The 17,820-nt window shown below is 40.3% G+C and overlaps 1 protein-coding gene across 1 annotated transcript in view; it reads left to right on the top strand.

The window, feature by feature from the left end:
- Positions 1-989: 989 nt before the first annotated feature.
- The window catches only part of igsf9ba (immunoglobulin superfamily, member 9Ba), a 58,696-nt gene continuing 41,865 nt past the window's right edge, over positions 990-17,820 (top strand). The window contains exons 1-2 of the mRNA XM_056440853.1: positions 990-1,181; positions 14,849-15,046. Of these exons, the coding sequence (XP_056296828.1) occupies positions 1,118-1,181; positions 14,849-15,046 (262 nt within the window). The 5' untranslated portion in view covers positions 990-1,117. The remainder of the gene's footprint in view (positions 1,182-14,848; positions 15,047-17,820) is intronic.

The following is a 17,820-nucleotide window of genomic DNA, read 5'->3' as shown; positions in this document are numbered from 1 at the left end:
AAGGGAGGGGGGAGTTAGACAGACCGAGATGCCGAGAAAAAACTGACAAATTCAGCTGAAAGACCATCGATTTACAAGAATTCCTCTCAAACCACCGATCACTTATATATGCTTAATTTCCAGTAACACATCAGCCGGTGTTCGCGTCATTTAGGTGCGATCTGAGCCGATGTCGAGCACCAAGAGGCGCACAGGCGTTGTGATCCCTCCGCATATAGAGAAGGGGGGGGCATCCTTATTAGTGCTATCCATGTGTGCGCAGTAGGCAGCGGGCGGGATGGAGCTGCATCCTCGCGCTCGCGGCCATTGAGGAAAAAAAAACGGCACACGGTATTGTATCTGTCGCCACACCCATCACATAAAGCCAGACACGGCGCGGCAGCGGGAGAAAAAAAAGAAAAGAAAAGCGTTTCATGTCGGCGACAGCGACATGACAACAGCCGAGGGCTATAGGTGAGCGACATATGAGCCACACACATGCACCAGCGTCCCCTCGTTCTCATTGCAGATGCATTACACCTGCGCCATCAGTAATAACTGGATGGTGTCAACATGCATGTGGCGAATAGTGCAACAAAAAGCAACACACACAAAAACAAAAAGGCTGCATGGATGATGGGCGTTGATGGTGCACGTGGTTCCAGTTTAGGAGAGGTATTTAAAGACGTGGACACGTCTCTCTGTCAATGCGCATGATACTGCGGTTCCACTACTATATGGCACGCTCCAACTCACCTTGAATCGGCGCACATCCGCTCTCCTGTCATTCGGGTGCGGGGCGTACGGAGAGCCAATACACGCCCCAAAGCCTCAATCAGCAGCCAATCCAATGACAGAAGAGGCGGACCTGTGGCTGCATTCTCACACTCGGTTTCACTATGCGCTCGTAAAAACGGCTCTGTCTACTACAAACGCGGCGGTGCAGGTGCTCTGTCTCTTCGGGAGAGGATGCGGATGGAAGGACGGGGGAGGGAAGGGATGAAGGGAAACGCCACGAGGAAAGGAAATAGGATATGAAAAGGGGCTTTTGCTAAGAGACCGTGAGGTGCAAGGTCGAATATGAGAGATTGGTTGAACGGGACACTTTGCGTGGTAATAGCTGGTCGGCAATAGTACTATGATTTGGTATGTGGCCACTCTGATAGCAAGTGTATTCAGCACCAGAGGAACGGCCGCTCAAGGTGAGTTGAAGTGCAATATATCTCGTGCCGCACATATGATTTCTGCTATCCGCGTTTGTGCTTGGTGCTGCTTTAAAAAAAAAAAAAGACATTCGTGAATTTTTTGAATTTTTTGGTTGTTATACGTGAGGTCATATTAACTGTGGGGGGAATTCATCCCAACAAATGGCTCCATATCTCAAATGTCACGTGAAAGTTCAGCCCTGGTTAAATCGTATGAGGAGAAAGCACAATTGTCCTGGAATGGCTTGGCCCATGTGCATGATATTGGCTTGGCCCATGTGCATGATATGTGAGCTGGGATCACATGCGGCTGATGCATATGGTCCAGGATGATTCGCAATGACAAAGATGGGTTGATTGGCATGGCTGTGTGGGGTTAGGTCTGTATCGTGGTATCCACGAGGCTCATTTTGTGTGATAAAACCACGAGCGAATCGGAAATAACGTCCCCGCATCAGAGGGGTGGAGGTGGGGGGTTGTGTGCATTGTATCATCGCAAGCAGTCCCATTTGAGCTCTCTAGAGAGGGGTGTGACCGTCTCATCCTTCAAGATGGGAAAGTGACTAAATAATGCATTAGTGTCAGATAAAATGCCCTCTTGAATTGATGGAGCCCACTGCTAGATGCATGGGACTCGCATGCTGGGTTTCACGCTGCACATGGACACGGTCACAGTGCTGTGTGTCATGCGCTGAGCCCATACCGGCTGCAAGGCTCGCCCATAGTGCTGATCAAAGTGGCTCGTAAACTAGTCATTCCTGGAGCAACACACTACACAATATCCCTTTTGTTCATATTCTTTCCTGAGCACTCTGTATTGACCCATGTACTTAGTTAACCTTGCTCTTCCACTCGTGTCCAGATGAGGGAGACATTTTCCAAGCTGACGCCTGGTAACCGATCCCAATGATCACACTTACCCAGTCAAAACTGGTCTGTTCACAGGAGGTCTGGCTCCTCCTGTGATGACAGCGAGGTCCAACCCTGGCACAATGTGAACACTTCCTCTCATAGAACATTTGAATAAGGAAAAGGGAACCTCTCACAGGTGTGATTGTTTAAAGCAGACATTCTTCATTTTATGAAGGCATTGAGGTGACCTAATAATATCAATTCAAAGATGTTGTCTTGTCGACTGGGCACTGCACTGAAGGTGATTCACTGTTTTAAAAAGCTTATAAACTGCACCAGGGAGTCACAATTCATAACTCAGTCTAACTTTCACATAACTTCTATTATGGTATCTCAGAATATAGTGTCTGTGCCCAGTCTTGTGCTACACAGACCCCTGAACTGCATGTTAACACCGACGTGACTTACTTTTCATCATCTTTTGCGAACAATAAAGACAATAAACCAAACTGTCATCAATGCAAGGCGTGACAGTAATTCTGCAGCTTTAATATCATAAATGCAGAGTTACAGATTGCAGCGTAATCTTTTGGCTTTTGCTTGAGAAAGAAACCAAATGACTACATTTAAGCTGGAATAAAAGTGTTTTAAAACATTGAGATTAACTATTGAATGAGGTGGCTTTGTATCATTGAGCATTTTTAAAAGGTAATAGTTAGATACTTTCTTGTGGGAAATAGGCATGTAAGGTTTCTTTAGTGAGAAGATGTTTCCTACTCTCATGTCCGTCAGTTCAATAGGAAGCTACAACGGGCAGAAGATTAGCTTAGCATAAAGACAGGAAACAGGTAGCATAGCTCTGTCCCAATGGACATAAATCCTCTGAGCAGAACCTCTTTAGCTCACTAGTTAACAGGTTTATTTGTCGCACCAGAATGCAAAAAATATTATTTTGAAAAATATAACATCTTTGTTACTTTAAGACAGAGCCAAACAAACTGTCTCCCCTGTTTTCGCTCTTTGTGCTAAGCTAAACTAGCCAGCTGTAGCTTAAAGTACGAGAAACACATCAATCTTGTGAATAGGCTTATTTTTCATTACTCATAATACTATTACTTGAATTAATGGTAATTAAATTAACTGACCTATTTATGATTCTGCTTGTGAAATGCAGCTTGTTTTCTTCCCATACAAAGACATGGTGATCATAAATGTGACGTCATCAGCAAACAAAGCTATTTTTAAAATGTGTGCAGGCAGATTGAATGCACCATGAAATAGATTGAAATCCATTAGAAGAGTAACATGAATTTTCAAATGTGAGGATTTACTTACTTTTTCTAGTTAGTTAATGACCGGTAATGTAAATTAAATAGATCTGTATCTGGCTAAAAGAAAATTGGTTTGGTCTTGGTCCTGTAAACTGTGATGCACATTTTATTGAACTATTCACCAGCATTTTTTGCATACCAACAGCCCTATACTGAGTTGTGTTCATGCAGAGGTTGTCTGACAAGTAGAGTCCCAGATGCATTAAATGTTTTCATCTTTAGGAAAACCGAAAGCCTAAATGGGTCAAGTTTAGCTGGGATTATTCATGGCAGGTATGATGGTGTTGAAAGTGGAAGGTGAACAGAATCCTGACATGAAGCCGAGTGTCAAGAATTTAAGAGACAGGTTGTCAACTGTTTTGACTGTTTCCCTCATCGACACATTTGCCTGTTAAAGGAAACTGAGGCTGTCGTCAAGCAGTGGGTACGTCATATGAAATGTAAACTATGCTCAGAGGCTTATATGATGATTGGCCTGCATTTTAATTTGTGCTACACGGTGTCTACGAAGGAGGCGTATCATGTGAGCAGCAGCAGCTCCAGTGCTCTGTCTGTGTCTACGCACGTTGCGTTCAGGCACAGTTTTGGTTGTAGGTCACCTGCATTTTGGCAGCATTCAGAGGTACGGTAGGCTAATGACTGAAAAAAAACGTTTTCTGAAACTCAGATACACGGATGGGCCTCTGTTGTTTTGCTGCTGGTACATTCTTGGCAAAAAAAATGCAGATTTGCAAATGGAGGAAAACGACATATTTGGCTTTTATTGCTACCGTGTGCCAAACATTGTTTGGCCATGTTCTGAGAGACAACATCCCTTCATGATAAAAGCCCCTCCCACAGGCTAGGTGTTGCACTGGCCGAACAAATACCAACAGGCACACATTCCTGGAAGTTTATTGAAAAAAGTAAAAGATTGTCAAGGGTTGAAAAAACTCTTCCCGATATAAATGTCAGGGCAGTGTTTGGGTGTCTGACAAAGCCTTCAAATTCATGGATCTAGAACTAAAACTGGTCTTTCTGGATTGCATGTCATCATTTCCCCGCTACCTTGTTGGGGTTTCTAAGTACATACCTGGTTTCCTGCCCCCAATCAGCTTTACTAATCTCATGAATTTGTCAGTTTTCTTATTCTTGGCAAGTGCTGGAAGTGTTGGGCTCTGCAGTGAGCTGCATGCTGCGTTCACACCAAAAGCGTTGCGATTTTTTTCGCGCGACGAGATCCCATGCAAAGTCGACGTACATACGCGTGTGGTTGCGATAGATGCCAAATTTTGCCGGGCTGCGCGTTTTGGGCATTTTTGGTGGCGCGTATTTTGCCTCTAGTTGAAATATTTCAACTTTTGCCGAAAAAACATCGCAACTCGGGCCAATCAGCCCTTGAGTTGCTCCGCACGTCATCACTGTCCCGCCGCTGTTGAATCAGAACAAGATGGAGGGAAAAAATTATCATTGCGGTTTGCGGGCAACCGGAGCTCTTTAATACCTCTGAGTACCGGAATCACAGAGACTAAAACAGGCACGGGTGATGTTATGTATAAATATATATATATGATATAATGATATGAACCCAAACACGAGGCCGTTGGATGTTCTGCTCTCGTACCGCTGGAAGCAGAAGTCTTTCAGGCGTAACAGTTAAGTTAGATTTTCTGTTTCATTCAAATATTAATAAAACTTCAAAATTAGTTACAACATTGAAAAGAGAATATTCATTTGATTAAACTATTCATACAACTTCACAAACTTTGAAAAATTCATGATAGAAAATGCATGTACTCCACAACTTAATGAAATGATAACTGACTTAATGAAATAATAACTGTACAGTAAGAGGGATGCTGATGGCAATGCAGAGGCAATTAAATTTCATTGGCAAGTGTCGGGGAGTGGTTTATTTGAAAAACTATTTTCAGCCTGAGTCACTGATAGCGGACTGGCTCTCCTCTCAGGCCCTGTGCTGGGTGTGTTTTAAGCATTTGTTGAACTGGCTTTTGTCCATATGGCGTTCATCTGTAATTCCCTTCTCGTGAGCTCGCTCCTTGAAGTTTCACAGGAGCTCCCTTGTGAGCTGTGGCTTGGCACACTCGTTCTTGTCGCTGGGTTTGTTCTGAAGGCGCACTTGTTCAAAGACAGCATTATATAGACGCAGACAGCATTTGTGGAGGTGTCAGAACTGCCACTCATATATCTGAGGCCTCCCTGTAGCACCGATGCAGCGTCTGAAAGCCCTCCTCCTGCCTCTGGAGAGCAGCTTCAGATTGTGGTTGAGATAGACTGGGCTGTCGCCACTTTTTGTCTGCCTGGGACATTGTGTGAAGCTGCTTTCCATGAGATGGTTGAGGAAATGTTTTGACAGCAGTGTTTTAATTTGTCCGTGACGGGATGTTTTGTGTTGTGACTGCTTTTCTGAAATCTAAAAATCCTAACACAAATCTTCTAAAACTGCCGCAATATAACAATCTAAACTAGAACCATCTAAAGTCATATTTTCTTTTGTAAAACAATAGATGTCAACTTGACCCAATTCATGCCAAGTTGTTTGGCCCTCAACATCTGTAATAATCAAAGCCCACTTGAAGCCTCAGAGCTCTCACAGGCCCTGGGAGTATTGCAGTGTTTCCACTGTGTGGTTGGTGACGGGCACTACATGATGCTGTGCCACAGGGCTGCAGAGGTTGGGTTAGTTCTATATAAAAGCAATCGATGATCGCAATGAATACAGGAAAAATGTAACTTGAGTTATGCAGTTGGTATTAATTGAATTTCTGGCTTACGGTGGTTATAGGTTTGAAATGTTGAAATTCTTGTTGTTTTTTTAGATTTTAAATGAGGTTAGATGCTACATTTATAGAACGAGGGATCAGGAAAACATAGGCAGCAGAAGTCATTTCTACATGTGTTGCTCAAGTAACAAAGCAAATAGTACGTAAACATCGCTAGTAGCTATGAAGCGTTCATATACTTTATGTAAAGTTAAGATTTCAGTCCTGGTTGATTGAGAATGTATTTTCTCAGCGGAAACTACATTAGAAAATCTATTACCAACAAGCTTTTTTTCAGAATAGCATAGTTAAATTTGTCATGTGTATGTACAATGGAGAAACTCTATAAAAGAGCATTTTTGCAATACCTCCATCAGTGGGCCCTTTAATCACTATCTGTTAAGGAGGTAACCGTAACAGATATTTATTTCAATTGGAATCTTCAAGATGGACACTTTAAGTAAATGTAGTAATACCACTACAAGTAAAGTGCATTGCTTGTTTGAAGGGTGGAACTTTTCCATTAAAGAGAGCTAAATAATAAAGTGAGCATTAAAACAGCTGCATTAAAAAAGGTAGTCATTGTGTGAAACCACCTCCTTGACAGTTTGACATCATACATATACGGTGCATCTATCTTACAGTATAACTGACGCATTTGTGGCACCACATTACTGTTTTAATTGTTCATGTTGGAGACAATTACAATTATGTCTTCCCTTTTATCTGTAATTTCATCAATATAAATTGCCATGTTTAAATTCAAACTCCAAGTAAACAGTTAAAGTAAAACATTTGAACAACTTTGCAACATTTTTGTTTGTCCAGTTTTCTTTAACCATAAGTATGTGTAGATTTCCTCCTGATTTGATCCAACCATTTCCCAACAATTCTCTTCATATTTGTTTCACTGCTGTACTATTTAACTCACAATCATAAGAGTAAAGCTTAATGAGCTTAAAAGGGCCTGTGCTCAAGCTGTGGGTGGCAGACCCTCAGTACTGGGCATGTGCCAGCTCCCCACCCCTCTCCCTCAGCCAGTCCAGTCCCATTGTAATCTCCTTTAAAACGAAGCCTGCAGCATTCTGGGAAAGCCAGTTTTTTCAGACCATGTGGTTCTGGTGGGACGGACTGCTCTGACAGCCGCTACATACTCATCTCTCGGAGAGCATGTACTGCTTATGAGAATAGAAGTGAAAGATGATAATTATGTTGATGTTTCTGCAGGTCCAGTTATATGATCTGTACAGTAAAGTATATCTTGCGGCAGAATGTATATGTAGACCTGCGATTAATCAGGCAGGCAACCGATAAAGTAACTTAATGACTTAAGAGGGAATTCCAATGATATGAGAGAAAAAAAACTATAATCAATGATTTACCATAATAGAACATTGGAATATGCCTACTATGAACTATTCATACACTCTGTCAGTCATTGAATGTATTTTAACTCTAAATCTGTCCTTCTGTACACATTACATCTATTGCATCTGTCCATCCTGGAGAGGGATCCTCCTCTGTTGCTCTCCTGCAGGTTTCTTCCCTTTTTTTCCCCCTGAAGGGTTATTTGGGAGTTTTTCCTGGTCCGATGTGAGGTTTTGGGGCAGGGATGTCTATGTGTACAGATTGTAAAGCACTCCGAGACAAATTTGTAATTTGTGAAATTGGGCTATACAAATAAACTGAATTGAATTGAACATCTAGTTGGTATAAATCCACAATGTATCTCACATAATTACACATTCATGCTGTTACTAACTTTTTTGCATTCTGGATGAAAACAAAATTAAGTGTCACTGTTCAAATGTAAGAAAATATTCTAAATTAAATTATACATTTTGTTCCAATTTGGTAGAAATTCTCCAGATACCGGAGTGTAATCCAACGCAGTAAGGACGATAAACCTTGATTGATCTCGCACTTCAGAAGATCTCAGGAGATCACTGTCTGAAATAATGATGAGTGGTAAAGGTGGAAGCTGCCTTAAAAAGTATTGAATTGGAGTTTAGGTGGATTTCTAATCTGCAGTACACATGCTGATTTATACAGTCAACATTAGTTTCTTTTTAAACATAAACATAATCTTTCTTTTGCTAGGAACTAGTTTTAGTTTCCTATACTTAATTATAACGTATATAAAAAGATATTATGGTTATAATTATGACATCTTGTCATTTAGTTATGAGGACTTGACATTTTTATTCTAGAAGGAACTGTGAAAACAACATTTATATGGTATTATGTTAATGCAATAATAATTGTGTCGCAGCATCTATTGATTACCAAAAGGGGAATACCATTAGTTTGAGCGTTATTTAGATTTGTATCTTTTGCTACATTATTTTTAGCGGGTTTCTTTAAAAAATGTTAGAAAGGGCTTAAAAAGTAGAAAAACATTGCTTAAAATTAAAAAAGGAAATGATGATAAAAGTTCAGATAAAATGTCCAAAGAGTGAAATAGACCAATTATTACACTTGTTTAAACCAATGTGTAAGTTGAATGTAACATGATGAGTCGTTACATACAGAGATCTTTCATGTTGTTTTTTGTTCTTTAAAATGCCGTTACACTTTCGACACGGATTTCATCTTCAATCAAGAACATATTTCATGAATCAGAAAATAATTGTGTATATGTCCTGTCTATGTCATGTCTTTCCTCTATTTTGGGGAAACTCATACATGCATCAAGAAGCATTTATTTCCAGCGTTAAGTGTTGAATTCCCACTGAGCGCATTTATGTGGCTCTGAAACGCAGCTCGGGTGTTTGTATGAGTCACAGAAAGAGGAAGTGAGCGCGAGAGAGAGGGAGGCAGCGAAATGGGAGTTAAATGGAAGTGGATACGTTGATTGGAAGATATGTGGAGCGGTGGAGGTCAGTGCCTAGCAGTGTTGGTTCGCCCTTTGTGTGTTTGGCAAGTCAAGTCCATTTCACACATCTCTCTTCGCTGTGAGCAGGTGTCAGCACATCTTTTGCGTCCCTGACAGAGCATCGCTTGTCTGAAAGGGGGAACTTTGCCATGAAGGAGAGGTAAATAATGAAGAGAGCAAATCTGGGATTGTGCCCTTAAAAAAAGTAAAAGTAGAGATACTGAGGTTGTTTCCTCGTCTGCTGAATACTACCATGTGGACTGGAAAATGCCCTTTGGCATCCAGAGTGTAATGTAAAATACAAAAAGAAAAGAAAAGTTGAATAATACATTTAATTTTGCTTGGGTGCTGCAGGAATTTCTTCTAAAACCCTGATATATGTTATCAGTTTTGCGCTTCCGTTTCCCTGAGTTAATTTAAAAAAAATCGTATGTTTAAAAAAAATACGATATACGGTTTGTGGATTTTTTTCTAAATAATATAAAATACATTAGTAAAACCCTATCGTGAATGTTAAAGCTTGTATGTGTCTTTTAAAAAGGCAACTGCCTACAAGGGGATGAATGAGAAGACGAAACGTCACCAACCCGCCTGAAGCTCCGTGGACTTGAAGGAAGTCATGCGGGGTGAAGTTTGTTGAAGCACACCGTTTACTTTCGACGATTGCATTTACCATTCAATAAAGAATAAAGCGATGATCATTTATGAAGATAAATTGCTAAACAAAACACGTCAGTATCATAAACATTGGTTTTGCCAAATATATATATACAGGACTGTCTCAGAAAATTAGAATATTGTGATAAAGTTCTTTATTTTCTGTAATGCAATTAAAAAAACAAAAATGTCATGCATTCTGGATTCATTACAAATCAACTGAAATATTGCAAGCCTTTTATTCTTTTAATATTGCTGATTATGGCTTACAGCTTAAGAAAACTCTAAAATCCTATCTCATAAAATTTTAATATTTCCTCAGACCAAGTAAAAAAGAAGATTTATAACAGCTGAGTGTTTGTCAAGGCTCAGGAAACCCTTGCAGGTGTTTCGAGTTAATTAGACAATTCAAGTGATTTGTTTAATACCCTACTAGTATACTTTTTCATGATATTCTAATATTTAGAGATAGGATATTTGAGTTTTCTTAAGCTGTAAGCCATAATCAGCAATAAATCCGAATAAAAGGCTTGCAATATTTCAGTTGATTTGTAATGAATCCAGAATGCATGACATTTTTGTTTTTTAAATTGCATTACAGAAAATAAAGAACTTCATCACAATATTCTAATTTTCTGAGACAGTCCTGTATATATATAATATTTATTTTCCGCAAATATCCAAAATCTAATCGAAGAAATCCCATCGGCCTTTTGTTGAGGGAACCAGTGGGATCCGAAGAAAATATGTCATCCCTCCAGCACTCTATATTCATTCAGACTCTTAATGTGTAAAAGTAAAACACTGTCTGGGATTAGTTCCTTAAATAAAGACTCTGTGTATTACTACTGGATGCTTTAGATCAATGCTGGATGTTTTTAATGCAGAGCTTTTAATTATTCAAAGTATTTTCACTCTGTGATGTTGATACCGTTAAATAAACTTAAACAAGTAAAGGATCTGAATAGTTCTTCCATTACTGCAAACAGGCCACACACACACACGCACACACGCACACACTTCTCTGATGTGACCTTCAGCACATGCAGGCTGGCATTCAATTACCGCCCTGTCAGTGGCCCATCCAGCCCAGTGGCTGCACGTCCTTGAGAGTCTCTGCAGCCGCCGTCCAGTCCATATTCCATTACATCCTCCACATCGGGAGCTCTGTCCGGCGTGCAGCCCTCACCCTCACATCCTCATCCCTGAAGGCACCGGCACACACACAGTTTGATGTGTCCTTGACAAAATCTTTAACTGCAGTGAGCAACGGGCTTTCTTCTGCGCACATAGAATCGAATCAGAGCACGAGGTATATATTAGTGTTTTTTTTACTGGGTGAAACAGTGGGCCAGAGTAAAAAAACAACAAAAAAACAACAACAAAAAGGGGCGACTGTGGGTCAGTGGTTAGCAGGTTTTTGTTTCATTCAGAGGATCGACTCATGGCCTGCCCTAGTTGATGTGTCGTTGAGCAAGACATTTAACCCTGAAGGCTCCCCGTAGCTCTGTCTGCGGTGTATGATTGTGAGTCGCTTTGGATCAAAGCGTCAGCTAAATGACATGTAATGTCAAAAGAAACACCGTAGACAGAGAATTCAAGCACTGATTTAAAAAAATTGTCTCATTGAACTCCCTCACTTTTCATATTTCCACAATATTGGACATCATTACTGTCGAAAGATTCAGCTGGGTTTGCTTTCTCTGATTATTGCCCAGCGAGTTTGTTTACTGTACACATTTGTGATCATCACTGAAATTACAGTGTGGCGCCACTTGTGGCTCCAGATGAAATCTCTTGCTTCAACCCCGCTGGCCCCTTTGCCGGTTGGCACAGCGGTTGATTGACCTCGAACTGTTGATGTTGTTCTATCACATTGTGTGGATCAGTAAACATTTAGCTCTGACTGCTTATATCAGCTCTTCATGTTTTTGTTCACATTTGTGCTTTGATAATATTTCTTATTTATCTAATGTAGCAAAACACCTCTGGGATAAGTGCTCCAAAGATTATTATGAGTATTGACTAAATTGTCTGTTGTAACAGCAACGCTCTCACTAGAGCTGCAGCGATTAGTCGATCAATCAATTACCGGATCCAAGGAAAATATACTTTGATTACCTATTGATAGTCAAAAACACAAAATATTATGTATCATCCTTGCCTCCTTAATTGAGGATTTGCTGCTTTTCTTTGCTCTATTATCAGTGTTTCACAACACAAAGGGTCAAATTATAGCTTGCTCAAGTATTCTTTAACAGGCGTACACAGTTATTAAGAACTGTTACATTTTCTTGTTGAGCAGAATGGATTTAGAAAGAATCTATATCGTCATTGATCTATTATTATAACTGGTATTGACAAATAAGAATATGTACAGTATCTTCTTTACTTTGGATTTTTACTGGATTATTAGAGAGTTGCTTGCTTTTAAATGTATGAAAACTGAGTTGGACGGTACATTTTATATCGTAATCCAGAACCTGTATAAATGCAATCCACCTTTTTGGATATCTTCACTGCCCCTTTTTGCAATATATGTGAATAACCATGCTCTATAAGTTATATATACTTGGATGATATTAAATTGGATATTTCTGGATAATATAATTTTACTGGCAGAGTCTGACCTACACCTGACCAGAATATGTTTAATGTGGTTAGTTTTGTTTGTGCAAAAAGCAAAACACAGGAGGTGCATTGATTATGTGAGTTGTGTGATTTGAGTTGAAACTCAGTCCTATTTTCAATTTGTGTCTATTCTGATGTCTGATTTTTATTGAGAGACATGCTCAAGTTGCTTTGATATGTTTAGACTTTCTCTGTTGTTTGGAAATGCATTCTGTTCCTAGCTTGTATGAATTTATGGTCTCTTACAGGCCATAAATGTTGGCATAGTTATATGCAAAACACAATAAATCTATATTGACAAAAATTAGACCAAATGACGAATCAAAAAAAAAAATTACTTATTAATCAAACTGCTGTACTGCCTGTTTAAACAATTGAGGCATGTATTTTGCTTTTGTACGTGTACTTCCTGTCGTAGACAGGATTTATCTGTCAGCTGAGTGAATTGTTAGCCTTCAGGAATTTGATCACAGCAGTAAATCCACTTTGCCGACTCGCCGAGTATAGATACATAAAACATATTGGTCTCCTGGATTTATTAGCTGTCTGATTTATGCAGATCTCACTCAACATGTTTCTACCTGTGTGTGTATGAATATATGTATGAATATATATATATATATTTAAAAAATAATTTATATATATATATATATACATACGGAAGGCTTCAGCTTGAGTTGACATTTACAGAGCGAAAGCAATCATGATTTGCCATCATGTCTTAACTTTATTGATCCCTTTATATCTACAGTGCTGTGTATTTGGAAGACCTTCAACATGGACGCTTTGTATCACGTTTATGAGCATAAATAGTTCCTCCTGAATAAGCCCCATAAACTCGACTGGGTCACCTGTCTCCATTAAGGAAGTGAAAAGGGCAAGAGTGGTGACCGAACCTTTGCTGATTGTCCCCTCATGAGAATCCCATAAAGTAATTGGAGAATGTTTAGCACCTCCAATATACTATCTCAAGTCTTCAAAATCTGCTCTCTGTCCAAGCTGTACTCCAAAGCTAATGCCAGCCTGAGACTCCTGAATCTGCAACCTAAACTGCAGTCTGTTGAGAAAACAATAGATGTCAGCAGCAGCATGTCGTTGTGCCACATGGTTTTGAGCCTGTGCTTCATGTCAAGTGAGACTCACTCAAACCAAACAATGTGTCCGGTTTGTTTCATTATGGAAGGGATCGCGATCTCTGTTTTCTTCTGGAAGCCATGGAGCAGGACCCTTAAGTAAAGACAAAAGACGCTCAAAGTCTCTGTTATAATCTGTAATTGAACACCGTTGAGCAGGACCACCTATCTTTGTTTCCTTAAAATACATGAAACAACCATTGCTGGGACTCGCTGACCTATAATTCAAATCACTAAAGAGCATCTCGAGTGTAGGCTAGCATCATATAGCATAGCTGTTGTTTCCCTTCTCAACAGAGAGGCACAATAGTATCATATTCCATGACATGGGCCTATAACTGGCAGACCACATTTCCAATCTCTAATTTTGGTTAAATCTGTGCTGGTTGAAACAGATAAAGTGGATTAACTCTATCACAGGATAATGCAGATTAAACTGGTAAACACAATCACTAAGTGATGCGTATGGCCTGTAGGGAGGGAGTTCAAGCGTTAGCTTTTCAGACAGAAGAAGTAAATGACAATATATTGGTGTTAATTGCAGCGTGCACATCTGAAAAGGCACAGATCACATAACAATTTCCCATTTCATACAACGGTGACTGTGGCGGACCACAGAGCAGGGGAACATCACAGTAACACCAGTGATGCCTGATCCCCTAATACCTCAGAGTCCCGACGTATTTGCTCTCCTTGTAAAAAGTAGCCCTGCTCATGCAAATGACGCCGCTAATGAGAGCGTTAAGTTATTCCGCTGGTGTTTCTCTGGAGTGATACGTCAGCATGTCTCTTGATCCCTGAAGTGATTTCCCCCCTGGGCGCATGGCGGGTAGTCATGCTTGCCCTGACGGCGGAGATACAGCCGGTTCAATGAAAGCGGGGGAGGCAGCTGGAGAAAATCCATTCCCAGAGTGAGCGTTCTGCTGAGGCAGGTATGCCGACCTTTCAGTCATCTGATAGGTCATCGCTCGGCAGTTTGCCTGGACTATTGTGGCTAAACGCCAGGCCTGGCGGTGCTCATAGTAAAGCTTATCCGAGCGGCAGCCAGCTGTGATCAATGGAACCCGTTGGCGGCTCGGTGATCGTACAGTGTGGCACAGCTACAGTCCACTCGCCAACAGATGCAGGTGACAGATGACATGAGGGTTTATGGTGATCATTCAGAAACTCTGTGCACGCCGCGGGTGTATGTTGTTTTACTCCATTGTGCAGTGGTTTAGTTGATCAGCTTTAATTGACACCTAATTATTGCTGTAAATAAATCTTGGATGCAATGAGATGTTTCTGCTTTGTCTGCAAAGAATTTTGTTTTTCGAAAAGAACATGGCTGCACTTTTTCCTCTTGCATGTCAGACTCCCGCCGCGATGAGATAAACATTGAACGTCGTTTGTGTTAAACGCCGCTTCTGCATCTACCTCACAGGTGCCCACGGAGTGAGAGAGGAGCCCCGGTTTGTGACGTCGCGCGCCGGTGAGAGCGTGATCCTGGGGTGTGACGTGTCCCCTCCCCTGGACGGCCAGCAGCCCCCCTATGTGGTGGAGTGGTTCAAGTTTGGAGTGCCGATTCCCTTCTTTATCAACTTCCGCTTCTACCCTCCTCATGTGGATCCAGAGTACACTGGTAAGATGTCTGTCTTCTTTCAGACCTGGAGCTATTTGCTTTACTTTCCCCCACATCAACGGAGACATTGTGAGAAGTTTATCAAACTGATCTAGTTTAACCCTCCTGTTACCTTCGGGTCAATTTGACCCCATTCAATGTTTAACCCTCCTGTTACCTTTATATTTGCTGACATATTTTACCCTCGGGGTCAATTTGACCCCAGCAATTAAAACCTCCAGAAAATTATTACAATTAATATTGTTTTCCAAGTGAGGTACTTTATGTTTGTTTGTTGACTACCTAAATAGCCCTTTAAATATATAAAAAAGTTGATATTTCTTATATGTTTGACACAGTGAAAAACAGCCTGGGGTCAAATTGACCCTAAAGGTAACAGGAGGGTTAAAACCTTTGTAGTAATGAGCATTTGGATGCATCATCTTGGAATGAATCCGGATCAAGGTCCATCTAGTTGCTGAGCAGAGTATACCCACAGGATATTATCGTGTTGACATGTAGCAGGTACAAAGTTGAGAACAAGAGTTTCATAGAACGCTCTGATAAACAGTGACCGTAACAGATCGAAGGAGAGCATGACATTTTGAGCTGCATTTTACTTGATGGGAAAGATGTTGGACCGCAGATGAAATCTGACTCAAAGCTGCCGAGAACAACTTCATGGATTGAAATAAATAGTTTCACATTTTGGGAAATATGCTTCATAGGTAGCTGTGTTCTGGCTGTAGCTGTAGCTTCTTATGTCTACTTCTATCTCTGTACTTGTATCTGTCGGCAATGAGACAGGATTTTGGTATCATAAGTGTTCTGGTCCCCATTTGTTGTCTTATTAGTGTTCACCAATCACGTTTGCTGTGGTTGCATGCAGGTAAATTCTATGTGGTGAGCCAAAGAGGCTTTGTCCTGAATACAATCTCGGAACCCAACTGGCTATCATTCAACACTAATTTTGATTTTTGTTGGTTTGAGATTATCTTGTTAACAGACTCCTTGTGAAGCAAACCGGTTGTAGACGTAGTCTCACAACTCAAACTCCAGTCTTAAGTTTCTAATTGAACTGTTATATATTACATCAAACACATTATAGCCTTTAACTTTAAACTATAATCATTCTGCAAACATTTCTTTGATTATACATCATATTTGTGGATTTCTCTACACTGCCGCAGACCTAATTGTACGTTTCTGAGTGCAGAGCCATTTCTGACAACCAGTTAAATATACTGCAGAGTAAATGCTGTTTACATGCAACTCCCAATCCTTTTTTATTGAGAAGATTGTCCTGTAAGTTCAGTGTGATCCAATCAGTTTGTGTCTCAGAATGGTAATACAGCTGTTTGGGCTCTAAGTATCAGGCATGGTGCCGTTCACTGAAGCTTTGACGTTCTGGGCTGTGCATGTGGCATCTGCTGCTTCTGATTGCATACGGAGAAATAACCGTGTCAGCAATTTACAACTGCATTGTAGATGCGTTCTTACCCACACACTCACATGACAATGCAGCACATATAGCGTAGAATCTATTCTAAACAGTAGATTATAAAGTTGTTTATTGAACAGTGGTTTTTGATAAAGCATGAACATCTTAGTGTTTATGAGGCTATACCCAACAAATCAATGTCATTTATTTGAATTCATTAATTTTGTTATCCTGTGTTTTAGCCTGTCCCTCATTGATAAAAAAGGGGTGAATACAATAATAACAACATATGTTAGTATAAAACAATATATTTCAAATGTACCATCAACAGCACCCTCCAAAAGCAAAATTCCCCAAAATCAACATTCCAACATTCTCTTCCTTTTAGTCTCGTCTTTGGTCTCAACCAACAACTCTTTAGCTGCTAAATGCTCCATTAATTCACCATCTAGCTCCCAACATTGTTTGGTGCTGAGTAGGTAGCTTCCAGTGAGTTGTTACATTGAAAAGTTCTGCCTGTTATTGTCAAAAGCATCTTTATAAGAGTGGTGAGACTGACCCAAAACAGTGAAGTTACGGCCATGCAACCATAACGATGACCTGGAAGATGCTAAAAAGCTCTGCAAAGCTGAAGGGAACTGCATCAGTGATACTTCTTTGTCGATTCATCACAGTGAGAGATCCCTTTTTAGAGGTGATCCATTGTTTCTATTCAGAATAAGGATAACATAAACATCTCCCTCTGCTGGCTTAGCCTTCTCACAGAATACTTGCAGCAGGAAATCGGTTCCTCTGATGATGCTTCAGCATCTGTGACACGATGGCGAGCTGTCAGAATGATCCCTTCCTGTTCCCACCTCTTTAGCAAGTACAACACCTTTGATAATAAGCTATGAAATAAAAAGCAAAGCCAAAAAGTTGGTGGATTCATATCCCTTGTGTAAGTGTCCTCAATATGGACACAACTTCTCTGCATGAGTCTACCTCGGTCTCCCCTCCTCTTCTCAGCTCTTTATTTTTCCATCCCACTGTCCATCTTTTAATCTTTTAACTCTTTTTACTGGCTATACTAGCCCATTGCACAGACTGTACTATTTATATCACTTTGCACACTGTAATATCTGTATAATATCTGTATACACCCTACTCCCTGTGAACATGTTCTCCCTATGTGTATTGTTTTTCTACTGTGATTTGTGTATGTATGTGTGTGAGTTAAGTTAAGTGTATAAACTACTGGATGACCTAAATTTCCCTCGGGATTAGTAAAGTATCCATCTATCTATCTAACAGATCTTACAGGGTTTCTTTCAGTTAGAAGGGTGTGAATAGTATTAACTTCATTGTAATTCCT

Source organism: Pseudoliparis swirei, chromosome 20 (assembly GCF_029220125.1).
Source record: "Pseudoliparis swirei isolate HS2019 ecotype Mariana Trench chromosome 20, NWPU_hadal_v1, whole genome shotgun sequence".
NCBI classification, from domain to species: Eukaryota; Metazoa; Chordata; class Actinopteri; order Perciformes; family Liparidae; genus Pseudoliparis; species Pseudoliparis swirei.
This window is presented reverse-complemented; position numbering and strand designations above follow the sequence as displayed.